Source organism: Ovis canadensis, chromosome 16 (assembly GCF_042477335.2).
Source record: "Ovis canadensis isolate MfBH-ARS-UI-01 breed Bighorn chromosome 16, ARS-UI_OviCan_v2, whole genome shotgun sequence".
NCBI lineage: Eukaryota > Metazoa > Chordata > Mammalia > Artiodactyla > Bovidae > Ovis > Ovis canadensis.
In genome coordinates this window covers 23,313,139-23,330,836 of record NC_091260.1, presented here as the reverse complement: position 1 = coordinate 23,330,836, position 17,698 = coordinate 23,313,139, and the positions used below count along the sequence as shown (strand labels likewise).

General features: G+C 37.2%; 1 protein-coding gene across 4 annotated transcripts in view; it reads left to right on the top strand.

The window, feature by feature from the left end:
* RAD17 (RAD17 checkpoint clamp loader component) overlaps positions 1-17,227 on the top strand; it is a 35,582-nt gene extending 18,355 nt beyond the window's left edge. For all 4 annotated transcript variants that reach the window (XM_069556230.1, XM_069556233.1, XM_069556231.1 and 1 more), the window contains 8 exons: positions 1,326-1,437; positions 3,235-3,420; positions 3,745-3,830; positions 3,948-4,094; positions 5,314-5,463; positions 7,619-7,739; positions 14,572-14,629; positions 16,604-17,227. In XM_069556230.1, coding sequence (XP_069412331.1) covers positions 1,326-1,437; positions 3,235-3,420; positions 3,745-3,830; positions 3,948-4,094; positions 5,314-5,463; positions 7,619-7,739; positions 14,572-14,629; positions 16,604-16,868 — 1,125 coding nt within the window. In that variant the 3' untranslated portion in view covers positions 16,869-17,227. The remainder of the gene's footprint in view (positions 1-1,325; positions 1,438-3,234; positions 3,421-3,744; positions 3,831-3,947; positions 4,095-5,313; positions 5,464-7,618; positions 7,740-14,571; positions 14,630-16,603) is intronic.
* The last annotated feature ends 471 nt before the right edge of the window (positions 17,228-17,698 follow it).

Here is a 17,698-nt window from a genome sequence, read left to right as displayed (position 1 = left end):
AGGAAAAATGGACACTTTCACCTACCATTGCTGGGAAAAATAAAACTGGTAAATGTTACTTTGCATGACACTCTACAGAAGTATTCATGCATGTTGGCAAAGGTATATACAGTTGACTCTTGAACTACATGGGTCCACATATATATATGCATTTTTTTCAGTAGTGAATACTACAGTACTACATGACCCATGGTTGGTTGAATCCAAGGAATCAGAACTACAGCTGCAGAGGGTCAACTATAAGTTATACTTGGATTTTTATCTCTGAGAGCGGCTCCTGTCACTAACCCCACACTATACAAGGATCAACTATATATATGTGTGTATCTATATATATAGGTCTGGAATGGTTGAAAAAAAATGGAAACGTGTAAATATCCCTTCACTGATAGAAGTATTAATTTAATTACTGTATACCCATAATTTTTTTTAATTATATAGATTTAAAGGAACTAACAGATCATAAAGAATGGAATAATACATATGATCCCCACCTGTGTTTAAAAAATTAACTCTTTGTATATACTTTTAGATACTATATATCCTTACAGATAAATGAGCACAAAAAATGGTCTGGAAAGGTTCCTGCCAAAATGTTAGCAGTTGTGACAAAGTTGGAATTGTGAAGACTAAAAGTATACTAACTTGCATAAAGAACTTTTAAGACAATTTTCATTAATACAGTTAAAAATATATTGAAAATCATAGCACAGTACTGTTTTTCTGTTTTAAGCAATTTTTACAGGACCTGAAATGGGTTTACCTTTGAGCAATCACATGAATCCAGCTAAAGTCATATTGTCAGTAAACTATTTAAGAATTTCTGAAGGAAAAGAGAGGATAAATTTCTCTCGCCTTATACTTGATCTACCAAGGATGTGAAATGTGATATATCATATACCTTAAAGAACTAGATGCAGTTGTGGTTTTTTAATACTCAACAGACTGTACAATATGGTGAAGACTCCAGTGTAGGGATTTTCATGTAAATTTCAAATTTTCTAGTGTATTTAGTTTTATTGCATTATATTATATTTTGAGGTCTCTGTGTGTATGTGTGTGTGTGTGTATAGTGAGAGAGAGAGAGAACTTTATTATATAGCCTGGTCCAAGTAAAAAAGTAAAACAGTGTTTTATAATCTTGAGGTTTTACTTTATGATGTCATTGACACTTGTACCTTCATAAGCAGGCTATTATTTAACATGTAGGCTTTTTGGCATGCAAATTTGAAAGATTCTGGTATACTTCCATTAAGTTTAGAAAATAGGTTTGGTTTTTGTTTTAGAAAAAATATATTTTTAAAATTTTAATCATTTCATTTTAGAATGGAGGAAAAATTGTTGTCCCTGATAAAACTTCTCTAGAGTTTCTCTGTCAAGGATGCTCTGGTGATATCAGAAGTGCAATAAATAGCCTCCAGTTTTCTTCCTCAACAGGTAATTGGGAAAGATACACTCATAGTATTATATAGGTGACTAACTTTTTCTTGTTCATGAAGTGAAATTAAATGAAACATACTTTAACTTGAAATTGATATATACCCACTTGTATTTTTTATTGAGACAAAATAATTATGTATGTATGTGTACATAGACACACCCCTATGAAGGTGTCACCATATATATTTGCATATCTGAGATAAGAGCTTATTTATTTACATAGTTTGCCCCTTTACCCTTCAAAGTTAATTTGGAATGAGACTTTCTGGGAAAAAATTCTGGCTCTGCCACTTTTTAGTGACTTAATCATGCAAGTTACTTAGTCTTTACGTGCCTTTATTTTTTCACCTCTTATATGAGCACCTGTCTCATCAAGTTGTGTGAAGAGTAAGTGAGGTAATACAGAGTGTTTATTCCAGGGCTTGACACATACTGAGTTCTCAAATGGCCAGCTGTTAATGAGTTTAATATTGGTTTACATATGATACATGTAACAAATATATTTCCACTTATTAAGATACAAAAGGAGTGCCTAGCCATGCTGAAGTAAAGAGATTGCCCCACTAATGGCAGTGAATTAATTTTTATTCTTAATGACCATAATTTACTGCACACAGTCATCATCAGAAAACTTTTAACAGGTGACCTACTCGATGCTTAACATTGAGGGATTGACCTTAAAAAATTAATAGCTCTTTGATGCTCTCAAAATCCACCTGAAATCTAGTTTCTGTTCACAAGTGTAACCTGTTCACTTAGTTACATCTTTGTTTTTCAAAATAACTGTAAAGAATTAGACATTTTAACTCAACCAAAACCAAAATTCTGCTTCTTCTTATAGAAACATAAATGTAAATTATCCTTAGATTCACTACTAGAATTAGGGGTGGGTCAGTTTGAGATCCTGACTTCCGTTTATAATATTTCAGAAGGAAGAAAATAATAATTTTGGGGTGGGTTAGAAACTGTATTAGCAGTTGTATGTTTTTTTATCTAATTCTCAGACCAGCCTAATGAGGTAGTACTTGGATTCAAACCCAGATCCTGTGTTTCTGCTCTTCCAGTCTGGTTTTCTAAAATCATGCATTCTGAATTTTTAAAAGTAGATTTCCCAGTGAAATTTGAACATGGGCATATTCAGAAGTTGGAGACTGCCCAAATCAGTAAAGAAGTAATATAGAATCATTGTTAAGCAGGGTTTGCAGAACTAGACTGCCCAGATTCAAATCACTTGCTAGCTGATGACCTTAGCCATTTACTTAACCTCTTTATGTCTCATTTCTTTACTCTATATAGTAATCGTTCTTCTTCATAGAGTTATTGTGAGGACTGAATTGGCTAGTACATACCATGCACCAAGAATAGTACCTTGCCTTTGTGAGAAACCAAGGTAATATAACTATATTAGAGAGTATGTCATTATGTATGTGAAAATTTGAAATGTGTCAAGTCATATTTATTTTTATTGTTGCAATGTTTATTATGTATTTGACACACATACACAAAACCTAAGGAGAAAAATTAATTGTATAGATTTAGCTTACTCGAGTAAATAGTTCTGGTGGGACTACATAATTTCAGTCACTGAAGATTAAATCTAGCTCATGACATACTTTTAGATGACATTTTAGTAGTTTAGTAACTGAAAGAGGACTCTGAGTCAGTTTGTATACCTCACTATTAGAAAAGCATTTAAACTAGAATACTTAGTGTGACTATATCTGAAATGTTCTGTTTTACTTTTCATGTTTTAATTTTATTTTAAATATTGTTTCTTCGGTGTATATTATTTAGGAAAGAACAATTTACGGCCAAGGAAAAAAGGACTGTCTTCCTTAAAATCAGATGCTGTGCTGTCAAAATCAAAACGAAGACAAAAAACTGATAGGATATTTGAAAATCAGGAGGTCCAAGCTATTGGTGGCAAAGATGTTTCCCTCTTTCTCTTCAGAGCTTTGGGGAAAATACTGTATTGTAAACGTAAGAAAACATTATTCATTTTTTTTAAATACCTTATTATCTTAATTAAATTTTAATTATGTTAAAATTTTAAAACCCCATTTTTCAGAATGTCATGTATTTGGTTCAGTTTCAAGAAGGAGCTAATATAGGTCAGATACTATTTGGCATGACGTAAGAAAGACATAGCAGGAAAATGTACTTACAGTATTTTTGGATTATAAGTGGAATTAAACATAAAAATCAACTATTGAAAAAAAATCAGTTGTTGAAAAATTTTCAAATGAGAGGTGCTATGTAAAGATGGTGGTATTTTTTTAATAATTCCAGACTTTTTTTTTGTAGGAGCACCTGTAACAGAAGTAGACTCACCTCGACTACCTTCTCATTTATCAGAGTATGACCGGGATACACTGCTTGTTCAACCTGAGGTAAAGTCTTTAATAACACCTAGTACTATTTACACAATACATTCTATTTACATTTGTGTCCATATAAATTTGACCAGTGAATTTTTACTAAAATTATATAAACTTTTTTTTTAATAGGAAGTAGTAGAAATGTCACACATGCCAGGAGAGTTATTTAATTTATATCTTCACCAGAACTATGTAGATTTCTTCACGGAAGTGGATGATCTTGTGAGAGCCAGTGAATTTCTGAGTTTTGCGGATATCCTCAGTGGTGACTGGAGTGTAAGACTTAATTAAGTGTTTTTGTTTATGACTATTTCCTCAGAACTGAGAAAGAAAGTTTACTTTTATTCATACTTATGTGACATTATTTTAATTAACTTTTTAATAACTATGACAAAATAAATTTCATGCAACCAGTGTTTGCAGTAAAATTTCTGCAGTGAATCTGCTTTTTCTATGTTAATATAGCACTAATTTTTTCTAAAGTTATTTTCTGATAATAAAACTAATACATAGTTGGAAAATTTGACAAATTGAAAAGTAGATCGAAAGGAAGGAATGTGCTACTTTCTTTTCATTTTTTCTTTTGGCCATACCATGTGACATGTGGGATCTTAGTCCCCTGACCAGGGAATGCCCTGTACTACTTTCTGTGCTTTCTGATAGGTTTTAAATTTATTTATTTAAGATTTGAAATTATTCATTATAAAGGTTGTAATTTTTCTTAGCATTTTAACTTTGCTCTGACTGGTATAGTAGTCACTAGACACATATGGCTATTTAAGTGAAATTAAAAATTCAGTTCCCTGGTCCTGCTAGCCATATTTCCAGCATTTAAACATTTATGATACAGTTCCTGTTATATGCTTAGAGTTTCATTATTTAGCAGTTGCATTTGCTTAATTATTTTATATTGCTTTTTTTTATTTTGAAATTTTATAACTCTATTGACAAATAGAACATACAATGGATATCTGAATACCTTTAACTTTTGTCCATCAGTTTTCACATTTTTCCACATTTGCTTAGCCTGTATTTTTACACACTTGTTTTGGCTGAATACTTGGAAAGTAATTGGAGCATCACAGCACTTAAATAAGCATGTATAAGGACATTGCTCTATTGCAACCACAATAGCATTATCACACCTAGAGAGAATTAACATAATCAGTGTGCATTATGATTAACATAAATTCAGTAAGGATACTATCCTTCTTCCTGTTTCCCAGTTACTTCAAAAATGTAGTTAAAGTTATTCCTACCACCCGCATCTGATACACAGTTAATAGTCACACATAGCATTCGGTGGTTATGTCTCTGCTGAATTTTCTTCAGATAATTTTGTGGCACTATTATGTTTAGGGCTATGGTGAATGTGAAAAAAATGACTGTGTAGTAAATAAATATGGTTAGCCTTTTTGGGAACTCAATAGTACTAATAAGTACTATCTTACAAATCTCTCATTTTCTTTATTTCACCTCTTGTCTCCTTTTTTAGACACGCTGTTCACTCAGGGAATATAGTACATCTATAGCTACGAGAGGTGTGATACATTCCAACAAAGCCCGAGGATTTGCTCATTGCCAAGGAGGGGGATCAAGTTTTCGACCCTTGCACAAACCCCAGTGGTTTCTAATAAATAAAAAGGTAAAAAAGAGAATTGTGCATTTTCAATAAGTGAACTCCTTATGGTGTGTGAATTATATCCCAATAAATATTTTTTTTTATTTAAGAGAAAAATGATCTTTCATTCTTAATAAGAAATAGTGGCTAAGGCTTATAGTTTTCTTAGCATTATGATAAAGCATTAAAAGGACAGTCTTCTTAAATGCTTTTTTTTTTTTAGAAAAAGCACTCAAAATTTGAAAGCATATGCCTTGTTTTATTGGAATCAAAGTATACAGGTCTGCTTTGTTTCATTGCACTTTATTAAGGTGCTTTGCAGATAATGCGTTTCTTACAAATTGAAGGTTTGTGACAATCCTGCATCACGCAAGTCTGTCAGAACCATTTTCCCAATAGCACTGCTTATTTTATGTCTCTGTGTCATACTTTGATGCAATATTTTAAACTCTTCACCAGCAAAAAAAAAAAGTCATGACTGGATGAAGGCTCAGATGATGGTTAGCATTTTTTAAGCAATCAATTTTTTAATTAATGGGCTTCCCAGGTGGCTCAGTTGTAAAGAATCCACCTGCTAAGCAGGAGACATGGGTTCAATCCCTAGGTGGGGAAGATCCCCTGGAGAAGGAAATGGCAACCCACTCTAGTATTCTTACCTGAGAAATGCCATGAACAGAGCAGCCTGGTGGGCTACAGTCCTTAGGGTCACAAAGAACCAGACACAACTTAACGACTAAACAGCAACGAAATTTTTCATTGACGTATGTTGCACACTTTAATAGACTGTAGTCTAGTATGAGCATAACTTTTATATGCACTGGAAAACCACAGCATTTGTGTGACTTGCTTTATTGTGATATTCACTTGATTGAAGTGGTCTAGAACTGAACCCACAATACTCTAAAGTATGCCTGTAGTTATAGTTATATTTTTGTTTCAGTTGAAAATAAATCTTGGCTTTACCTCTAACCATCTGGACAAGTTATTTCACCTAGTATGCCTCTAGATTCTGATTCCACAGCTATAAATGTATAGGATTGGATTATTTAGAAGTCAAAAACAGGTGGCTCACAATTTGAATACAACACACAATACAAACAGATTTTTTTTAATGAATTGCCCATGTTTAAAAACTAGTTTAATAGTTAAAACTTGAGTGTCCTGAAAAAAAAAAAAAAGAGGGCAACACTGGTCCGTATTTTACATGGCTGTAATTGGCTCAAGCCAAGTATAACCTGCCCCTTGGTGGTGGGAGTGATCGGTGCCGCTGTCCCCAGCTGTATGCTGCACTGATTTCTATTACCTGCCTAACTCCTATAGCATCTGATTTTGTGACCCCTGAACTAGGTCATCTCTAAGATGTCTTCCAGTTCTAAATTCATGTAGCTAAAATATGAAAGTATCATTCATTACCTAAGAAAAATCTTTCAGTGGATTTCTTGGAGCAATCTTTAAGCAATTTATGTCCCTTATTGACTTGCTTTGCTCTTTATAGCATGTATATTAATTTTGCATTTGTTACATAAAAGTGATATACAACCATGAGCTCCTAAAACACTGGAGATTATATTTCTCTTGCCATCACCATAACACTGCACCTCTCTTAACTGAAGAAAATACATTCTTTTATTGAGAAACAGTATCTTCACATAATTTGTGATATGTGTATGCTCATAAACAGAAATCTTTAATTTTTTTCAAGACCTTCTACCTAAGGTCTTGTTCTTTCTGCTATTATATCGAATGTGAATTAGCTGTACAGATAAAGTGCTTTGTTAGATAATACTAGGACTTCCTAGAAAAGACCCTGATGCTGGGAAAGACTGGGGGCAGGAGGAGAAGGAGGAGACAGAGGATGAGATGGTTGGATGGCATCACCAGCTCAATGGCCATGAGTTCGAGCAAACTCGACAGCGAAGCGCAGGGAAACCTGGGGTGCTGCAGTCCATGAGGTCACAAAGGGTCAGACACGGCTTAGCAGTTGAACAACAACAGCAGGACAGTTAGAAAGGACTAATCAAGCTGCTTGATGCGGCCAGAGAAGACTGATGAGATAAACTCTTACAGTATCTAGTGTAGAAACCCGCGTATATTGTGACACAATAAACTTATGGGTAGGAATAAATATCCATATTTAAATTTTAATTTTTCATTTCACCTTTTTTTTTCTTCTCTACAGTATCGGGAAAATTGCCTGGCAGCAAAAGCACTTTTTTCTGACTTCTGCTTACCAGCTTTGTGCCTCCAGACTCAACTATTGCCATACCTCGCTTTGCTAACCATTCCAATGAGAAATCAAGGTAATAACGGGTTTCTATTATTCCCAAGAAGTAGTGTTTTATAACATTATATTTTTGTGTATCAGGTCATTTTTGTGTACCACTGACACTCAGTTTTTTCCCCTTTGTTTTTTGAATCAGAATTAATACTGCTTTTTTATTAAAAAAAAAAAAGAAAAAAGTATATAAAGTAAAAATCAAAAGTCCCGTATAAACCATGGGTAATTCCTTTTCACAGATTGGTGTAAATTCTTCTAGACTTTTTTCTATGCAGATATAATAATGAAAGTGAGCTTTAATTTGCTTTTGTCACTTACCATACATAGAGCTCCATATTTTATAAATTAGCACAAAGGAGCTCTGGAGGCTGGGAAGTCCATAATCAGGTGCCAGCACATCCAGTGTCTGGTGAGGCCTATTTTCTGTCTTGCAGATGGCCATCCTGTTGTATTCTGACATGGTAAAGAGAGGAGGAAGAAAGCTGTCTCTGGGGTCTCTTATATAAAGACACTAATCCCATTCATGAGGGCTCTACCCTCACGACCTAAGCACCTCCCAAAGCCCCATCTCCTAAAGGGGTTAGGATTTCACAATATGACTTTGAGGTGACAGAAACATTTAGTCCGTAATAGCATCAATGCTGAAGTATATTCAGATCTAACTCATTCAACCTTGTTGATAATGTATTTTGGTTGATTCAGTATTACAGATAGTGTCCATTAATAGTATATTTGTGTTGTTTTTCCTGATTTTGAAATTGTAAGTAATGCTGTAAAAAAAAGTGGGAGACTTCTCTGGTGCTCCAGTGGTTCAGAACCCAGCGTCCAGTGCAGGGGATGTGGGTTCAAAGATCTCACACGCTGTGAAGCAGCTGAGCCCACCCGCTGCACCTCGAGAAAGCCGACACGCTGCACAGACTCGGTGCGGCCAGAAACCCATGTGGTACCCACTTGCCCGATACGTGTCTCCTGAGGTTTGCCTTTCTTGAGGAGGACCAATTTTCCATCCGTTGTTTCTCTTTTTTAACATGTATCTTAAGGGCTATATTTCATTAACGGTCTCAGGTCACATGTCTGTGGTGCTGATCTTCAAGGTAGAACAGAGAATTTGTGTAATATTGAAAATATAATCTACTACATAATTCATCAAACTTCTCATAAGTTTTCTTTTTATTGTTTGGCCACATCCCATGGCATGTGGGACCTTAGATCCCTGATCAAGAAATGAACCCACGCCCCCTGCATTGGAAGGCAGAATCTTAACCACTAGACTGCTAGAAGTCCCAAAACTTCTCATAAATTTCAAAGATAGTTTGTCTTATGAATGATCAGAAGAGAGGATTTTTGAGTAAATGTCTACCTTCATACAAGAGTTTCATCTTTTAAGACTATTGATACTTAAAAATTTTAAATATTCTAAATTTATAGGCAGAAGTGAGATGACTTTTGAATAGTGTGCATGTTTAATCTGTGAGTCAGAATCCAGAGAGTTCCCTATGCTTGCCTATTAATTTTAGATTATACTCATATTTATTTATTTGGCTGTGCTGTGTGGCTTATGGGATCATAGTTCCCTGACCAGGGATTAGACCTGGGCCTTTAGCAGTGAAAATGTGAAGTCCTAACCAGTGCATCGCCAGGGAATTCTCAGATTACGATAGCTTTTAAACTTAGAAATTACAAGAATGGTACAAAGGAAATTCTTGTATATCCTTCACCAAGATTCCTTAGTGTTTCATTTTTACCATATTTGCCTTTTTTTCTTTGTCTTTATACACACATGTACACAAATATATGTATTTTTTCTGAACCATGTTTGAGGAAAGTACAGACATGATGCCCATTATTCTTAAACAGTTCAGCATGTACTTTCTGAAACCAAGGATATTCTCCCACATCACCACAATATATACATCAAAATCAGGAAATTAACTTTGATACATTACTGCTAATTCATAGTTGAATTATTAGACCCCATTTATAATTTATAGACCCCATTCAAATTTTGCCAATTGTCCTAATAATGCCCTTTGCAAAATAACAACTTGTTCTCTTTCTTGTCCAAAAATCCAGTGCAAGATCAGATGGTTCACTTAGCTATTCAGTTGCTATCTCTTTAGTCTCCTTGATCTAGAGTAGTACCTTGCTGTGTCTTTGTCCACCATGTCTTTCGGCGGCACTGGGCCTCCCTTGCAGCGTGCGGCTCTTTCCCTGCTTGCGGCTCACGGGCTTCCCTGCTTGCGGCACGCAGGGGCTTCTCTGCTTGCGGTTCACGGGCTTCCCTGCTTGCGGCACGCAGGGGCTTCTCTGCTTGCGGCTCACGGGATTCCCTGCTTGCGGCTCGCGGGCTTCCCTGCTGGCGGCTCACGGGCTCCTCTTGCTGGGCACTCTGGCTCCTGGCTGTGGAGCACTGGCTCTCGGCACGCCGACTCAGTAGCTGCAGCACGTGGGCTTCTGTAGTTGTGGCGCCTGAACTTAGTTATTCGTGGTGTGTAGGATCCTAGGTCTTGACCAGGGATCAAACATGTCCTCTGCTCTGGAAGGCAGATTCTTAACCACTGGCCCACCCCTGTCCATTACATTTTTGAAACGTGAGATTGTTACAAAATGGACTGTCCCTCAGTTTTGGTTTAGCTGAGGATTTGGGTTTATCTGTCTGAGTGGATACAGGGTATGTATTTTTGTCCGGAATACCACAGAAGTGATGCCATGTTCTTCTCAATGCATCACATCAGGAGAATACAGTGTCTGTTTATACCATGCTGGTGAAGTTAACTTTAATTATTTTGTAAGGTAATTATCTCTGAGGTTCTTTAATGTAAAGTTATTAAGTGTTTTGTGGGGAGACAATTTGAGACTATGTAAATATCCTGTTTCTCATTAAAATTTCACCCACTGGTCACAGCATCTTTTGATAGTTGTTTCCTGAATCTGTGATAGTTGGCAAGTCATGATTTTCTAATGGCATTATTCCTTCTACATTCCTGTTAGTAAATTCTGCTGTAAGGTATTGCTTCACCCTCTTCCCTGTTCGTCTGTATTAGTATGGAGTCTAGATTCTGTCAGCTGTCGTTTCTTACTATCAGTATTTATTTTGGTCCAGATTTGGCTAATGCAAACTGCTTTAGGGTGACTCTGCCTTTACTCTTAGAGTAGTTTCTGATACAAAATGTTCCAGAATTATTTCATACTTTGCTGCAAAAAAAATCCTATTTTTGGACTTAGAATCTCCAGGAGTTCTGGTTCCTTTTAGTGGATATGGACCCGTCTCCTACTTTGCTAAATATATTTACTTAATTCCTCTGTCTATAACCTATCTCCTAACCATGCAGGCTGTTCGTTCAGCTCCAGCCCTGTTGCCACCAACTCATGTTGGCACAGCTGGCCACAGTCTTTGTCCCACTCCCAGCTGTGGGACAGTGAATTGGTTTGATTTAAAAAGAGTCCCCTTGGACAAGACTCGTCAGCATCACCTGGAAGCTTGAGAAAAATGCAGAATCTCAGGCCTCAGTCAAGACCTGCTGAATTGATCCGCATTTTAATGAGATTCTCCAGGTGATTCTTATGCAGATGTTTGAGAAGTATTGGTTTGGATTACTCATGCTGGAATCATATGGAGAATCATTATTTCCACTAGTTACAAGTTCAGATTCCAGGATCACAACTCAGGTTTTCCATATCAAAAAGCTGTTTTTGAAAATCCTAATGGTGTTGTATATTGGATTTTTAAAAAGGTAAGTGTCCAAGAGCTCTCACAGAGTTTATTTTGCAAACTTTAGAAGTTCATAAAATGTAGTCAAAAATAGGACGTTTTGGCTTTTCTTTTTAATCATCAATTTTTTTCTTTTTATTCATCAAATTTTATCCCATTTCTTTCATTTGATTTACTGTGTCATTTCAGACATTATCACTTTATGTTTCTTCTTTCTCTCCATCTTTTCTGGTCCTCCATTAGTGTTTGTTGGAAGGCCTTAAAAAAGCATTCTGTTTTCTCTTTCATTGCATAGTCTCTGTCAGTCTGTGTTCAAGGTTACGAAATGTTTCTTCTCCTTATTCAGACTTACTATTGAACCCCTCTAAGGGATTTTTCATTTTGATTATTGTACTTTTCAAGTCCAGATTTCCATTTGGTTCTTTTTGCAATTTCCTTCGCTATTAAGGGCTTCCCTGGTGGCTCACTTGGTCAAGAATCTGCCTGCAGTGCGGGAGGCCTGGGTTCAATCCCTGGGTCAGGAGAGCCCCTGGAGAAGGGAATAGCAACCCTCTCTAACATTCTTGCCTAGAGAATTCCACGGACAGACGATCCTGGTGAGATACAGCCTATGGTGTCGCAGAGTCGGACGCAGTTGAGTGACTAACACAGTTGTCTTCATTGATAGTCCCTATTTTATGAACTATTGTCATCATAGCTCTCATCACTTCTTTAAGTAAGGATTCCTTTTGTTCTTTGAAAATCTTTATAATGGCTCCTTTCTATGCAGTCTTTTTCTGTTGAGTTTAATGTCTGGTCCCTCTCAGAGTTTCTGTTACCTACCCTTCTCCTGTGTATGGATCACATTTTCTTGTTTCTTTGTATCATCTCACAATGTTTCATTGAAACTGGGCTAATGTGGGTAATATATTGTAGCTCCTCAGGATACTGAGTCACCTCCACTCTCTGGGGCTTGTTTTTTCTGTTGTTTGTCAATTAACTGTTTAGTGATTTGGCTAAACTATTGATGAGTCTGTTTCCCCTACAGTATGAAGCTTCTGTCACTCCTCAGTGAGCTCAGCTTTGGACATGCCCACAATCATCATGAGATGAAGTGGTTTCAGGAGGGCTCTTTGCAAATGTCTCTTTCCCTTATTTTTGTTAAATTGTCTGCCTTACTTGATATCACACCCACCTGTTCCATTTCACATTACTGGCAGATTGCTCCATTGTTTTCAGTGGTGTCAAGGGGCATAAATTATTCCACAGCCTGATCCAGTTAAATGTGGGCGGGTGTAGACCTTGAAGCCAGGGTCAGATTTGTTCTGACCCAGGGGAGGGGGGCGGTCTTCTTACTTGTCTCTTTCCTGGTTCTTTTCTGGTAAACTAGCTGGTTTTTGCTCAGCTTGTTAGTCTTAATTAAGAGGAGCTATTGGTTTCAAGAGGGCCCCTTGGCTTGAACTTCCCAACATTCTGTTTCTTATAAAGCCAGTTCCTTTGGGCAGAGCTTCAGAGCTCTCTTTTCCTATAGAATGCCTCTGGGCAAAATCTCTGAGCCACTCTTCTGCGTGTGTGCTCAGCTGAAGGGAGCCGCTGATGATCTTGGCTTGGGCTCTCCCAGTGTGCACATTCTGCCCTACAAATGAGTTGGGGCGAGGGTGACTGCAGTTCAAAGAGGAGGCAGTGTTCTTGCACTACTGTGCCCTGGGGTAGAGCCTCCATCCTTTGCTCAGGGCTGGGTGGAGAAAGGGAGCCCCAAACTCTCAGCTGGCGACACTCTCTAGGGGAAGCTCTGTGTTCTTGGCTGCATCCACCTGGAGTGAAGTATCTTCCAAGTTGAGGAAGGAGAAGAGCAGATCATGACTCAAATGCAAGACTCTTTGCTGTTAGATTTTCTTGAGTAAATGTCTCCTTGTAACATAACATTTACCATCTTAAACTATTTTATTTGTTTATTGATTTGGCTGTGCTGGGTCTTTGTATCTGCACAGGCTTTTCTGTAGCTGTGGCAAGCAGGGGCTACTCTCTCGTTGTAGGGCGCAAGCTTCTCATTGCAGCGGCTTCTCTTGTTGTGGAGCACAGTCTCTGGAGTGTTCAGGCTTCAGTAGTTGGAGCTCCCGGGCTCTAGAGCACAGGCTCAGTAATTGTGGCACACCGGCTTAGTTGTTCCACGGCACGTATGATCATGTGGGACCAGGGATCAAACCTGTTTCCTGCACTGGCGGGTGGATTCCCTTAGTAGGGAAGCACCCCTCTTAAGCTATCTTTAAGTATAAAGATGCCCTGGAGAAGGGAAAGGCTACCCAACCCAGTATTCTGGCCTGGAGAATTCCGTGGACTGTATAGTCCCTGGGGTCACAAAGAGTTGGACACTACTGAGCGACTTTCACTTTTCAGTAGTCTAAGTATATTTACTTTGTTGGGCAGCCAATCTCCAGAACTTTTTCATCTTGAAAAATTGAAACTACCCACATTAAACACCAACCACCTCCCTTCCACCCCCATGCTAGCTACCCGCTGAAGACACTGCCTACTCTCTGTCTATGAATTTGACCACCCTCAGGACCCCACTGTAGTGCAATCATACCATATTTGTCTTTTTATGACTGGCTTATTTCACTTAGCATGTCATCAGGGTTTATCCACATTATAGCGTGTGTCAGAATTTCCTTCCTTTTTGAAGCTGGGTAATATGACATTGTATATATATTTACCACATTTTGTTTATCCGTTCACCTTTGATGGACGCAAGTTGCTTCCACTTTTTGACTATCACCAATAATGCTGCTGTTATAAAAATGGGTATACAGATGTTTCTTCAAGACCTTGCTTTCAGTTTCTTTCTTCCCTGGGCATATAGCCAGAAGTGGAATCGCTAGATCACATAGTTACTCTGTTTTTACTTTTTTGAGGAACTACCTTACCATTTTCCACAGTAGTCACACCATTTTATATTCCTACAGCTTCGTCCACATCTTTGTCACCTTGATGGTTTCTGAGTCTTTTTTGTTAATAGTCATCCTAACGGGTGTGATGTAGTATCTCATGGTTTTGATTTGCATTCTCCTAACTATTTGTGACTTTAAGCATTTTTTCATGTGCTTTCTGGCCATTCTTCTTTGGAGAAATGTCTGTTTAAAACTTTTTTAAATTTCTGTTTTAGCTCAGATTTCATTTATCCAAGATATTGGAAGACTTCCTCTAAAGCGACATTTTGGAAGGTAAGCTGATCGTTTTCATTTTCAAAGAGCTGTTACCTAAATAACCACCAAATACTTTATCTATTTATTCATTATACAGTCAATAAATGTTATCTGTAAAGGTTAAGAAATATATGTTGTACCAGTGATCAAAGACTATATGATCTCACTGTAGACCTATCTATTATATTTATTACATATAACAGCATTTTTCATCAGCTCAGAATCAGGTTAGATAGAATCATTGGATTACCAAGGCAGTGGAATCTTTAAAATCCTTGAGTTCAGCAAATTTTGCATAACTGAAAACCCCTTTGCTTAACGTGTTCTTTGCGTATATTTGGAGTGTATGATTGTCAGGAACTTTTTATTTCTTTATCATTGAAAATTCAGACAAGTGAAAAAATATATAAATATAGGGATAAATCTCCATCTTTACTGTTCATTCTGTTGCAAAATAGCTTCTAGGCTAATATCAGTGATTAACACAGTGCTTGTAGTTCATTTCTACTTGGCTTATTTATAAGATCAAATTATGCATTCAGGCATTCTAAAAAAGATTTAGAAAGTTGTCACATACTGGTTTTAAGGATAAAAGTAAATGATAGAAATGGCACCTATTACCCCTTCTACTAGTTCTCCTATTCCTGGTCCCAAATGGAAAACTTGCTTATCTGGGATTTTCTTCCCTCTACCTTCATAGATTCACTAAAGGCCTTTGTTTAATGGTTTCTTCTGTACAGTGACTTAGCTATGGGGAGCGCATCTTTCCTTTTACAGAAAGATAATAATGGATGGATTTTAGAGCATCATCCCAGTGGGATATGATCAGGGCTCAGACCTTTTATAAACTTGCCTTTTTTCCCTCACTTCTCTCTTAATCAAAGAAGGACCAGCTATTCTCACTGGCTCCCTTCCCTGCAAGATTATGACATCAAAATCAAGGGAAGACAGTTGTCTTCTGTTGTCTTTTTCCTCCTAAGATATTATTAAAAGAACGAGAGTCACTATTTTATTATTGGTTCAAGTACTTGATTGAGAGGCAGGATTTGTCAGTGCTAGTTATCACTATGACTGGTACTGTTCTTTCACTTACAGTGACCATATTTAACATTATCTTTGATTTATATTGATAATGTTGAATATTCTGATACTTAAACTTGATATTTAATGTTTCTATTTAATAGCTGCATAGTTTCCTTTAATTGAACCTACACCTTGTTTTGTATTAATACATTTAGCTTGTTTCCAGCTTTTATTACAGCCTTCCTTGAAGCTAAATCATCATGTATATCAAATACAATTTATGTAGGATGAATTCTGTGAAATAAAATTGCTGGATCAATGCATATACACCTTTGCTCTATATTGCCAGATTGCTTCCAAGAATATTTAGCCAATCTTAATGCAACCCACTCCAGTGTTCTTGCCTGGAGAATCCCAGGGACGGAGGAGCCTGGTGGGCTGCCGTCTGTGGGATTGCACAGAGTCAGACACGACTGAAGTGACTTACCAGCAGCAATAACAATGCCCACTTACAGCGTTTCAGCATGTTCTTTTCTCCTAATGCTTTCCACCACTGGGTTTTATTATCTTAAAAGATCTTTTCCAGTTTGAAAGATGACAATGTTATTTTAATTTCCATTTTAAAATTACAAATTAGGTTAAGCGATTTATTTAGTAACCATTCTTCTCCATAAGCTCTGTTCATGTTTTATCTGTTTTTTTATTTCATTTAATTTTTTCTTTTCATAAGAACTGTTTACTAAAGATATTAATTAACTTGTGTTATAAGTTGTAATAATTTATTCAGTTTGTCATTTACCTTTTAGTTTTGTTTATATTATTAAATAAACTGGAGTGCCTAGTTAAAAAGCACAAGGAAGGTAAATGAGAGACCATGGGAGATGGCTTTATAATCTTCAAACTCTTGATGTAATTTAAAAGAATCCTCTCCTTTGATTATTATTAGTGCCTGTGTTATGAATCTGGCAGGTTGAAAATGGAAGCCCTGATTGACAGGGAGAATGGAATGATAGAGGCGGACAGCGGAGATGAAGCCCAGCTTACTGGAGGGCAGTCTGCAGAGGAAGCACTGGGTGAACCCATTCAAAGCGCTGAACCTGAAACCTGGTCTCTTCCTTTGAGTCAGAACAGTGGGAATGAACTGCCGGCCAGCCAGCCTCAGCCCTTTTCAGCGCAGGGAGACATGGAAGAAGAAGACATCATAATAGAAGACTATGAGAGCGATGGGACATAGAAAGCAGCCTGCCCATGAGATTAACTGACAGATTCACACTCATGCCATTCAGTGGTACTTGAACAGTGATAATAGACTTCAGGTGAATTAGTTTGTTAATTCTTCTCCTAGTATTTCAGCACAGAGAGCTGACCTCTGTTATGTTGAAGTAAATAGAAGCTCAAACCTTGAAATAATCTGTTTTTTCATCTAGTATTTATTTAGTCTTGTGAGTAGTGTTGGGAGAGGAGGTCAGTGTGTATGAAGTGCATTTGAACGTTATGCCAAATACCAGAAAACTCTATGGGCTGTAAATAAGAATTATAAAACAGCTTAGGATGCAATTATGAGTGTAAATAAACTTTGTGCCTTATTCACAACTTCTCTGGTCTCTAACTTCTCAGATGCCATTTTTATATGTTGTACAGTGGAATACTTTAGATAACTTTCTGGAAACTTTACATAATTTATATAAAAATTAAAATATTGAATTTCTTTGTTTCTTTTGTATTTCAATGTTTCCTAACATGCACTGTCTGCCATGTATCACTGGACATAGGACACAAGGCTCCTTCATCCAGTGCCAAACTTTTTCAATAGGGAAGGAAGGGAATGGCAACCTTGCGAAGAAAACTCTCCGGAGGGTTCAATCCAGTGGTAACCCACTCCAGTATTCTTGCCTGGAAAATCTCCTAGACGGAGGAGCCTGGTAGGCTACAGTCCGTGGGGTCGCAAAGAGTCGGACACGACTGAGCGACTTCACTTTCTTTTTCTTTTAAAGACCTTTCCAGAGCCCTCCCAGCGGAGCCTGATCCGAAGCTATTGCTATAAGGTGTGGTTGGCGGGGGTGG